Source organism: Bactrocera latifrons, unplaced genomic scaffold (genome assembly GCF_001853355.1).
Source record: "Bactrocera latifrons isolate USDA-ARS-PBARC rearing strain unplaced genomic scaffold, ASM185335v1 scaffold_47, whole genome shotgun sequence".
NCBI lineage: Eukaryota > Metazoa > Arthropoda > Insecta > Diptera > Tephritidae > Bactrocera > Bactrocera latifrons.
In genome coordinates, this window is record NW_017537123.1 from 1,362,235 (window position 1) to 1,374,866 (window position 12,632).

Here is a 12,632-nt window from a genome sequence, read left to right on the forward strand (position 1 = left end):
AAACCGAAATAAAGAATTAAATACATATAACCAAATGATATTCATAAATTTATACACCCACAGTTAAGTGTGTTTTGTGTGTGTATGTGTCTGGGCGGGCATTTCTTACTTAGCATTTATTATAGGCGACCGTTTCCCCAAGCAGTGCTCTTTTATTGCGCCACTAAGCTCAACTGCCCGTCAAAACACAGCTGCTATTCATCAATTCGCATTCGTCCAGTACGTAAGTCAGCGAGCGAAGCCTTCAGCTGCCCAACCATTCATCTTCGCTACAACAAATCTGTCTGTCCATCACTTCACTCTCATATCAAATGCTTCAGAAGTTGCCTTCGCTTAGGTATAGCAGCATAAAGCCGACATTCACTTGCCAGACCTTAAGGAGTTCGCTCCGCTCTTCAGGCTGTCATTTTTACTTAACTAATCTTTAGATTTTTTTCGCTGTCTTGCCTCACTCAAGTGCACGCGCACAAGTATCCACTGAGGCTCACGCATTTTCGGTTGGATATACAGAACACTTGTGGCCAGTTTGTGTCCGTTTATTCGCTTGTGAGCATCCGACGGTAAATCATGTTAAACATGTGTAGTTGTACTTGTTTTGGTACCTCTGGCAGCTGTGTTAAGTTTTGTTAAGAAGCCCAGAATCCATAAGGAAAGCACCAGTATCGAAATACCAATAAAAGCTACGGCAACGTATTTCGGGCTGTTCTACCTTTTATATCATGTTTGACTTAAATTCGGCAGATTGACTTGCAGAAGGAGAATACGTTTGATATTGCTTCAACTGAGTAACTTCTTTAATTTTAGGTACGATCCTCGTTATTTGAACAAAGATAACGCAATATGCATTATTCGCAAGTTTTCACAAGAAGAGCTGAATTCTAACAAATAAAGCTTCTTTGAGGCCAGTTGTTCTTTCCTCTTTGTTAGAATTCAAATCTCCATCATCATAGATGACTTTATTACAATTTTTATTTTAAATAAGCAATGCCTTATTTTCGAAACTGTACTAAGCGTTGAGATTTCACCAATGCCTTCAGATCCTTACAAGTCCTTGAGCTCATTATCCAACTAATGCTTTGCAACAACGACAACGCACATTCTTCGTCCAAGCCATTTGTGCGAGCTCGTTCGGTGACACGCTTTGAAATTTTTCCAATCAAGAAAATTTATTTACTTTGAAAAAGTTAACAGTGGTTCCCAACTCTTTGTGCATTAAAGTTCACTTCCAGCGTCACTTTTATTAGTTTTATCTTTAATTTCCGACTAGTTTTACTTCGCACTTTTGCTTCCCGTTTTTTCATCTCCTCTGTGTGTGTGTTCGTCTTCATTCACTTAGTTGGTAATTGTTTTGCTGCCGAGTAATTTTTTCAGCACATTTTGTTGTTTTCTTTTCGCATTGCACTTTGAATTTCTTTCGTTTTATTTTTGTGCTGCGTTAGATTTGTTGTTATTGTGTTGCGCCGTTATTTGCCTAAATTTGGTTTATAATTTATTGCACAATTTCCGCATAGTAACTCTTCGTGCCAGCCCTTCTCCGGCCGCCCCGGCATTCGAGGAGCACAAAACATTTTTCTTTTGGTCCCAACCGCAACCCATCTCGTGTCGGTGGTGTTCTCAGCTACCACCACTAACGCACGGACAGACTACAAAACGGCATGCCAGCAATTGTGGTTGCACAATTGGACTTCATTACGCCTGACATTAAATTTTGTGGTTGACCATTTATAGTCACTGACCCACCGCAGCTCAGCCGCATCTGCTTCACTTCACCAACTGCGTCGGACCCCCTGTCGCCCATAGACCGAGCAATCAACAAAAAATACCAATGGGAACTGCAAAAAGTATTGCATTTAGTTATTTTGCGGCCTCTCCTTTGCCTAGTGTTCGTAATGGAAATTTGTGGGGAAACCTGGTCGGCATCACTGCGTTCAGTGCTGCAAAGCAATTAAGCTAATGAAAGCATTAATGTTGGCGCAAATTTTACTCAAACAGCGGTAAGTAAGTAGTGAGTGAGCCCCCACTTGCCGCTGCTTCGATGTTCTTGTGATGTGATATGAATTCAAAAAAACGAAATTCGCATTGTATTTGTGCAGTTTATTGACCGAGAGTCAAGTCCGCACGGCCACGAAGCTGTGGAGCATGCGAGTTAAGATGAAGCTTGAATTTACCCGCATTTATTTATTACAGCTATTCCATCAGCTTCCGGTTTTATTTGTGGTTTGTGGAGTTGTGGTGAATGTGTGGGTGTGCGCGTGTGTTTACATTGAAAGCAATGTTGCAGGAAACATGTTGGTTTTGTATTAATTGCCACTCACCTGATTATTATTGCCGGTCACATCGATTGGCCGTGGCCGCCGCCTGTGTATGCGTTTACGKGCCGTCTGGTAGATTTTCCAATAAAGCGCCAAAATGACGAGTAGTGGCACGTAGAACGTGCAGCATGTGGCGAAGACCTGGAAGGTAATTAAGAGCTCAATGTACTTATGTTGTCAATATGGACAACATAACATGTTGTATACACGGACATATTTGTAAATGTTCCGAAAACAACCGAGTTTTTCAAGTTAATTTTAGACCACTAGATGTTATCGCCACAACATGCTCAGGGTCGCATTGTTTTGAGAACTAAAGCCAAAACTTCAGCGAAATTTGATGTCTGTGGTGCTTAATAAGCATGTACTGATGTTTGGTGTGATCTAGTTCTAGACTAGGGTTTAAACTACGGAGAAGGTGATCACTCCGATTAATATAATTGGTTATCTTAGTCTTTTTAGGTATATTTCCAAACTGTCGACGAATCTGAGCATAACTCACCTGATATGAGACATCTTGTGAAACCATACACTTTTGTTGTTCTATACGCTGCAAGTAATCGGGATCCTTCCAGCCGAATTGTGGCGCCAACGACACTATAACAGCCGCCGACCACACAGAGAAGATCATAAGAAAGACACGCTTGCTTGTGCGCGAATGAATGTAATCGATGTTAGTCACCGCCCAGTATCTGCAAGAGAAGCACAAAGGAGAGTGCATTAGTGTCATGAAAACAATCATTAAGGCGAGATAAATAACGTTACAATACGAGCTTCATTCGAACGAGTAAAAAAGTAGACAAAAAATTTTCAGTTACTTAGRTATCGTGGAAGACCATCAAACAAGCAACATCATACCCAACCAAACCGACTTCGACCCCACACACGTTCGAATACGTTTAAAAACTGTGGCGAAACTATTACAATAACGAAAGTGTTGGCAGCATCGACAACAACACAAACAATGTTGTGGAACAATAAATAGTAACGAAAAAAACGGGATGAATAGTAACGGAATAGATGGCGAGGAAGACTTCTGCAGACATCGCGTGGCGATGGCGTGGAAGTTTGTGTGCATCCGAAATGCGAATATGCAACACCGTGTTGCAAAGGGTTGCCACTTTGGCATGCCGTTAGTATTTCCGGCATTAAAACACAAATGTATATACGTACAGAGTCGAACAACGCGTGCTTACCCTCAGATTGCGTTTATAAAAAATATGGTACCACCCCCCCAACACATGAAAACTCTCGTTTTTCTATTGTTTCCGAAAAGTTTGCGCTGCCATGCATAAACTCCCAGCCAATGTCCGAGTGTAAATTTGTGGCAACAAGAAATAAAAGTAAGGAAACACCATTTCGACACAATCAAGGTTTTTCGTTTTTTGATTCACTTCAATTTAAACTATATATATAACCATATATGTATTTTAAGACTCTATTATGCAAATGTTGAAAAAGCCTGGTCTTCGGGGTATGATATATGCAGGACTTGGATCAAATCCACTTTTCTACTAACAAATTGTTACCTTATAGTGGTCGCCCTCCAAGGAGAAAGGCATGCAATCGGACACACTTCATTTTTCGATATCTAAATATTTCCATATATTCTTCAGATATCTCGAAAAGACCAACCGTTCCATTCGTCTGTTCCTGGCGCTAAATCCAAGCTTACTACCTTAATTGTGTGGCTAACGGTTAATTACCATTGACAGACCTACATCGTTTTGATGAGATATCGTGGAAGCCTTCTTCTTCTTTATTGGCGCAGTTATAGCCGAGTTAACAGTGCGTCAGACGTTTCTCCTTCAATTGGAGATTCCATGTCTCTACCCCATATAACAGGACGGAAATAATGAGTAACTTGTAGAGTTTGGTTTCTGTTCGTCGAGAGAGGACTTTACTTCTCAATTGCCAACTCAGTCTAAAGTAGCACCTGTGGGCAAAAGTTATTTTGCTTTGGGTTTCGAGGCTGACATTGATGTTGGTGTTAATACTGGTTCCAATATAGACGAAATTATCTACGACTTTGAAGTTATAACTGTCAACAGTGACGTGGGAGCCTAGTCGCGAGTGCAACGACTCTTTGTTCGATGACAGGAGATTTTCGTTTTGAAGAAAGCAGAACCAACGCACACTGTGAGATTTAATCAATCTGGCATCTCGAAATTCAAAAGAAGAGACCCCAATTGTTACGAAAACAAACACAAAAGGGAATAAAAAGATGTTATTGGCGTGATAACAGCTATCAAACACTTGCAATTGCATAGCTTGCTACAATTGATTTGCAAGCGTGCATTGATCACAAAAGTTTGAGTGATCAGGTCGAACTAGTGTTTTTGAGGATAGTTCGGAACTAGACCCCTTTGACACTAGTTGCCTTTCACCATATTGAAGCTTATAATCTCCTTAACGATCGTGCCAAATTTCAAGTTCATATCTCTACAACTTCATATAAAATTAATTTTGAGATGCTAGATTGACTAAATCTCTCACTGTGCAACAGCGCGGTTGTTGAGGTCAATGATATCACTCTTATAGAAGACTGTACCGGCTCGATTAAGTTCTGCAGCTCGAATTATTTTCACAAGCAGCAGATTGAAGAACTAGTATCATGGAGAGCCGCTTTGTCTGAAACCTCGGCTGGGATCGAATGGCTTGGAGAGGTCCTTCCCGATCCTGAAGGAGCCTTCATATTCCCTATATTCTCGTATCTGATTTTGTGATTTTCAGACATCCCTATTAAAAAAAGCAAGGTTCGTGTGTGCGAGTATGTGCGTGTGTGTGGAATTATGTTGAACATTTATTGTTCGATTTCAAAAGCCGCGTTGTCAGTTTCCCCGAAAGCAATGGTGAGTTTTTTATTTTCCGCCTTAAGCCATTAGTTTTTCCAGTTTTTCGCATATGTGTGTGTGTGTCGTCGCGCTGGTGTTTTCTTTGTGCGCTGCAACAATTATTGCAACAACTATGGTATTACTTTCGATAGTTAGTGTCGCATGTGTTCCCGGTTACAAAGTTACCAGCTGCTGCTGGGTTTTTATTGTTTTTTGGCGGCGTTTATTGCGGTTTTTTTCGTCGTTTTTTTATCATTGTTTGTGAGTTTTTGATATTTCATTAGTGCCACAACTTGTTGGTGTGTGTGTGCGTGGGCGTAGAAAAAAATCGTTCGCACAGCCCCTAGCTAGACATTTGATGTTTATGTGGGAGCGCGGAAATTGGAAAGCGCTCATTTTTTATTTCGCCTTTGAATAATGAAGGCAAAAATTGTAAATACACTACAGAAAAACCAGCAAATTTTATGGATTTAAAGCTTAAATTTTAGAGATGTGTGACAAGAGATATGTAAACAGTTTTGGTATTTGATGTTTATGAATCCAAAATTAGATATTCGACTTCATGTCAAAGTTATCGAAATCATTAGCAAGTAATAGACCTCGCAAAAGCACTTAAACTCTATTGGCCTTGCGGAAACTTTGCATGAAGAGCCAGGCTCCTTTGTTCCGGTTTAGGCAGACAAATGAAGAATATATATAAAGATTTGATCACATTCTGGTCTTCAAAAAGCACCCCGAAGACTCATAGAATTTACGTAATATATTCTTTAAAGCCACCCAGTAAAGGTTAATACTGAGTCAATGACGCTTAAACTCATGGGAGTAATTATGTGCCTACGAAATATCGGAAATTTCGACTAACCTCATATTGAAATTCCATAAATTAATTTCGTGCCTGCTAATTGAAACGCCGTCATTTGCTAACCAATTAGCATAAATCGAATGGCGCTCACTTAGTTGCCGTCGTTAATTTGTTGTCAGCGCCCTCTGAAATGCCCTGTTGATGTGGACATTAGTGGCTTCGTGGCGTGTATATGTATGTGTGCCCGTGTACGTGTCAACATGAGGGCGCATGAATAAATTTGTTTAACCAAAGAGTGATTGTGAGTGTGTGTCGTGTGTGTAGCTGTAATAATTGTTTAATAAGGATCGTGACACGTGACAGTATCGCATCGGTGTCTCGCGTTGCACCTGGCTATTATGCAATTTTATGATAGTTATGTAGCTAAAGTGTGCCAACGGCGGAGGCAAGTGGAAGAAGCGACCTGTCAGCGTGCCAGACGTTTCCTTCAAGCGCTCGGCTGATTGTGGATGGCGCGGATGCGTGCAAAGTTGTCATTTATGGCAAATGCTTGTGCAACACATACATATATAAAAGTGTTTATGGATTTTTTATTTTGCATGTAAACATGATGTGACTAGAATAAAATAGCGTCCTTACATGTGCGCCACGCTCTCGACTCATACATAGTATGTGTGAGTTTGTGTGGCAAGGAGGTGCGGCAACATGGTTAACACCGTCACTCAGATGTATTGTTTGCCACTTCGTCAGCTGTGTGTGCGGTTAAGTCATGTTGGTGGAGCGTGTAATTGTTGTTGCCGCCATTTTAGTTTGTTGTGCTCTTCGCTGTTATCTGCTTTATCAGCGGTAACGGTAGAGCGACCGCAGTAGAAGGTAGGCAAAGGTCCTTGCTCATTCATCAAGGCATTTATGCTTCAATTAAATAACAGTTCGCATTTGAATTCACTTATTATTTATCCGTTTGACTGATCATTTAGGTACAAGTATGCCTCGAATGTGGAAGATGTCAGTCAATTCAGTCAGACAATTGAAACACTTGCGAAGGATGAGGTTCAAAAACGTTCTGGCAACAGTTAGGGTTGAGTTTGAGGGAGTTTAGGTTATTTATGAAAAGCTTTCAGTCCCTGTCTTTTTGAAATTTTGAAAAAAAGGGATCAGAATATTATATAAGTATATTAAAAGAATGAGGTCTACCAAATACAAAAAATACCCGTCATATTAACCATTCGTCTGTTGGATGGATTAGACAACTCTTAATTTCGTCGGTATATTTGCATCATGGGGGAGACACGACATCATTCAGAAGTTGATAAATTTAAATTTACATATGTGCCCATACATGCATATGTATGTGAATGTACCTGCTACTTATATGCAGAATGAATTCGAAAATGTGTAATTGTGGGAATTTGAGCAGCTTGTTTACCCAACAAAATTCACATTCCACGGCAGGCTAATTTATCAATTGCAACAATTTTGTTATGATTATTTTATGTCAGCGATAGTGCGGTTGAATGCAAATGTCAACAGTCGCGCACATCTAACCACACTGGTAATCTTCGCTTTTGTATTATTCAATTTGGGAAATTATTCAACCGCAGTGAGAGCGTGTCATCGGCTTTTTATAGATTTTTAAAATATCACAAGGCCGCAACTAAATATTAGATAGCAATTATTGATTAACACGTATTTTATAATAATTGTTTATGTACTTAAATACTCGCATGGGTTTTAACATTTTGCCAGTTGTGGGTTGGACTCGTTCATACGTGCATATAAGTATATGTATCTGTTTGGTTTATGCCGAAATGAAATAAACATCAATAACTGGATTACTTTTGTCACTGTTGGCTTCGGTTAATTGGAAAATTAATTATTACATTTTAATTATTAGAGCATGAAGATGTCCAAGTTTGATTGGCAGAAATTGAAAATCATGTTCAATATTTTCAAAGCTCGCGATGCGTATCAACAAATATTGTCATAAATTGGTGAGCTTGTGCGTAAATTAAGCTATGAACACGCTTATCTATTTTTATCTCAATCTCTGTTTCCTAAGCAATTTTAAATTCAATTTAAATTTTAATCCCGATCTCGAAACTGAATCTCAATCTCAATCTTAATCTCAATATCAATCTTAATTTCAATTACAATCTCTATCTCATTCTGAATCTCAATCTTAATGTCAATAGCTACCTCAATCTCAATCTCAATCCCAATTATCTCTATCTCTATCTCTGTCTCTATCCCTATATTTCTATCGCTATCTCTATTTTTATCTCTATCCCAACCTTAATCCTAGTAATATTCTTTGAAATTGTAATGACTCGAGCATTCGTTATGAATGCGTATTTAGCTGTATCATTAGTGCATTTTAAAGGCACCTTTCTCGATTCGACCCGGCAATGCAATGCTCAAACTCTTTAACGCGAATTTTTCATGAACCTATCTATGGTAGAATCGAGTCCGGACCACTCCAATTGTTTGTTAATAATTCATAAACAATAGTTTAGTCTCAATTGTTGATAAAACTTGTTTCGAGTGCATTCGAGTGTGCTCCGTGCAGCAATTTATTCGCAACTAATGAAAATATTTTGCTTTTTGAGTACTACTTCCATTTGCATTTAATTCGAAAATATTTCAATTGATTTTAATGGGCGATTGCACGCTATCCAAAGCTTTTCTACTTAACTACTGGTCGATTATTTCGAACTTTAGCTCATTGTTATCAAGCCTTTTGTAGTGCGCAGTTTTGTTGTTGCTATTAATATTGTGTGCCTTTATTTATCGAAGTTTCAAACCGTTTTCCTTAGAGCGCCTTTTAGACTAAACGCACTTTACGCTAGTCGAAAAATGCTTTTTATTTTACGAGATTGAATTGAAATTAAAAATCAGTAGTCGGTGGCTATTTTATGAAAATAATTTCATACAAAGACAGTTTTGCGAAAAACTATTGGGTGAGATCAAGCTACATCAGTCAAAAAAATTTAAATAGAATATAAAATTAACAATTCTGATGACATTTTGAAAAAAAATGTGACCTGGATTAATAGATGGTTGAGCAAGACGAGTTGTATTAAGCATCAATTGGTTATACTAGATAAAAAAACGTTCGCCTTTGAAAAAACTAATTCGGTAACTCAGTGAAGTATATATAATATATCGGAAAACGCATTAGCGACAAGCACATAGTTGTGGTCATGGCGATCAATTTTGAAACGCTTTCAATAAAACCACCTCTCCTGCCATACACCTCGTGGTGTTAAAACACCAATAACTCCAGCTCCGTTAATGTCATATTTGCTTTGTGAATTAACACCGTCCGTCCGAACGGCCGTTGATTTTCATATTTTCTCTCTGATTTGTGTTGACATTTTCACTGCGTTGACTTACTACACATACTTTCTTCTGCACGCTGTGATATACGAGTATTCTTTGTTGTTGTTGGAGTTTCCGTTGCCTACATGGCATGGCATTAGCATAATGTAATTATGTGTTGAACACAAATGAATTTTGATTTTTCGTGTAACATTTCATTAGCATTTCTTCCTTTAACATCGCCTGAGAGCGACAGACGTGGTTGGTGTGCTTTGGTACAATGCGTTGAGGTGAACTAATTCAGATAGAATATTCGGAGAATGAGAAAATCAGCGAACTGCAGGGAAATATAATTTCTATTCCTGGTACACTAACAGTTAAAATTAGGGAGATCGCGTTTCTTGGATGAACAGAGCTGCGATATACTCCGTACCAGTGTGCACGTGAGCATTTTTAAAGAAATATCTGTAATAAACTATAAATTGGAAGTGGGGAAAGAAGTTGAAATTCGGCAGAAAAACTCATATTAGCTTGGGGCAGCAGAAATCTTCCAAATACAAGCTGGCGCCGCACGGCTAATGGATTTTATGAAGAGTTCTTTTTTTAAAGCTACAAATCTGACCCAAGTCTTGTCGAATGACGGACGACCGCTGTTAATAAAAATATCTTGAAGTTTTAGTTGGAAATGAGATAAAACCCAGACTTAACGTAATCATAATACGGCGGTCGTCTGCAAGTATCCCAAGCAAATTCATTTAAATATTTAATTTTTTATTGCGATTCGTTCGCTTTTTGCTTTAACTTTTTTCACTTTAAAAAATGCTTAAGTATTTCACATTTCCTTTACTCTAATAAAATGCCTGCCCCTCGTTGTATGTTAATGCAGATTTATTTGGTTTGTACGCCTCTGTCCACAGCTCCTGAGCTCCGGCTTTGCATGTTCTCGCTTGCCAACCACCCGCCGGCGTTAAACACTTGTTTTCATTTTATGAAAAATTACCAAAATTGAATTTAAGTCAATCAATTTATCATCAACAAAACAAGGGATAAGTACAAGGGGAGGGGTAGTGAAATCGAGACGCTGCCAGCGGTTTGGCGAAGTTGAAAGAGAAAAAATTAGCACAAATTTGCTAAGAAACGAAGGCATTGCCGAGTGAGTGGCAAAGCTTTTGAAAATACGAAAAAAGTTACCGGAGAGTGGCGGAAAAGTGAGCGTGCCTCTCGGCGTCTCGCGTAGCCGCCCAGCAGTTGGTGTTTTGCACAAGTGTGTTTTTGTATTTTCACTTGCAGTTTCGCTATATATTTTATAATATTATTTATTTTCCTTTTCATACTGCCGGCGCTCAATTGTTTGCTGTTCAGCGGCCGTTATTGTCGCAAAGTGAATGACGAATTACAAGGCATTTATTAAACGTAAACAATTTTAATGCGATTTTCCTTTAAGTGCGAACAAAGAAGTCATGTGTATGAAATAGAAAAGTCTCTTCGAAATATAAATTTTTTATTTCAAACATCAGCACACTGATCGAGCACTTTTGATTACATAAAATGAATCTGTAATCTTGTTTATGGACACGCAAGCAAGAGCTGAGTTCGGTTGCAGCCGTGGATTACAAACTCTCGCAATTTGTAGTAATTAACGGTGTTTTCATTGCATTTTAAAAATGCTTTACAATGCCAGAGTACATATTGCAGCCAGACTTTCCCTTCAGTATTGTATAGAAACAAATGTGTTTTTTCTACTGTTATTTCGTAACAACAAAAGCAAATCTTTTGTATACGCGATATGACTTGATATATTTGGCCACATGGAAAATGGCACGAATGACAAACTTTTTCAACAAAACTTATAAGAAAAACTTGAGCAAAACATTTCTTATGTGTACAATTGCATTAGTGTGAAGTTGCTTTGTGTTAAATTTATTCAGTCGCTCCTCCCGCTTACCGTTGCGCTGCCAACTATTCGTGGACTTTCCCGGCTTAACTGGCACTGATCCGTGTGCGCTCATCTAAAGCCACTTATTTTTAGCTGAGACCGAAATATGTGCCATTACTTGCACGTGCTCTCGCTTAAGGATCTATCAAGTGCGCCAAAATAGTTGGGCGGAAAGCCAATATGGCACCCACCTCCAATTCAGGTGTATATTAAATAACAGCCCTATATAAAGTATAATAACAATACGGCTATATATATATTTTGCGCGTGTATAGTTACAGTTGCTCAAATTTGTTTTCTCTATTTTGGAATTTGCAAAACTTGTCGGAGACTTTTTGCGCCGCCATTTTCCTTTTTCTTTCTCAACGACCATTTGCTGGCTTCCAATTTCGATGACGTACGCATTGGCCACAGGTGTTAGAAATGAATGCCGTACTAAAGATGTGTGCTGTCCGGGCTTAAAGTTATTTATTTTCATTGCGTTTTCGCACTTAGATGACGGCGTTAGTTTTGCCTTCAAGCTTCTAAGTAACCCCTTCAAAGGAGAGGTGAGTGGTTTGTGTGTGGATAAGTAGATAGCCATAAACAGCAAACGTTACTCTACGGTTGGGAAGAGTGGCAGGAGATTTATTGATAGTCGAAAAAGACTTTTCGTATTTTGTCAAAAGATGTTACCAATCACATTGTGTCATACTTTAAAGTGTTGGAAAGGTGAGATTCTAAGCTTCATTTAACAAACAAAATTAAATTCGGGGAAGATTAAAAAAGGTTACAGCTGTTTAAAAATGAATGAAAATAATGAAGAAATTCGCTATATTTTGAAATTTTGATATAAAAAGGGAAGAATGTCACCCAAGCCACCAATGAAATTTCTGAAGTTTCCGGAGACGATACTGTATCAGTTCGCGTAGCACAACAATGGTTCGCTCGCTTTTGTTCTGTAAATTTCGGTGTGAAAGTTGCCCTTTGCTCTGGTCGGCCTATCGTTGAAAAATTCGATGGAATTATGTAAAGGATTGACAAGGACCGTCACATAAGCAGTCATGACATTACTAAGGAACTTTATATTCATCACCAAACAGTTTTGAACCATTAAAAAAGGCTGGCTCTAAAAAGAAGCTCGAGGTTTGGGTTCCACATGAATTGTCTGTGGAAAATTTAATGAACCGAATTAACACCTGCGAAACAAAACGGCCAGAACTGATCAACAGAAAGAGCTCCGACTTCCATCAAGACTTACTTTTTATGTTCATTAAGATACTTACACAAGGATTAAATGCAAGCGCTTAAGATTCTTTGTCAAAACCAGTCTTTTTTCAAACGCACATTTAATATCAATATCAATATYATAAGCATCGGTGTATTATTCATGCTTTATTTATATTATATACACAGACAAGCATAGAAAATTGTGTTGCATAAATAAGTTT

General features: G+C 38.5%; 1 protein-coding gene across 2 annotated transcripts in view; it reads right to left on the minus strand.

The window, feature by feature from the left end:
* The window catches only part of LOC108973341 (5-hydroxytryptamine receptor 2A), a 130,297-nt gene that overhangs the window by 22,364 nt on the left and 95,301 nt on the right, over nt 1-12,632 (minus strand). For both annotated transcript variants that reach the window (XM_018940561.1, XM_018940560.1), the window contains exons 7-8: nt 2,815-3,004; nt 2,316-2,453 (exon numbers count right to left, since the gene is read on the minus strand). In XM_018940561.1, the coding sequence (XP_018796106.1) occupies nt 2,316-2,453; nt 2,815-3,004 (328 nt within the window). The remainder of the gene's footprint in view (nt 1-2,315; nt 2,454-2,814; nt 3,005-12,632) is intronic.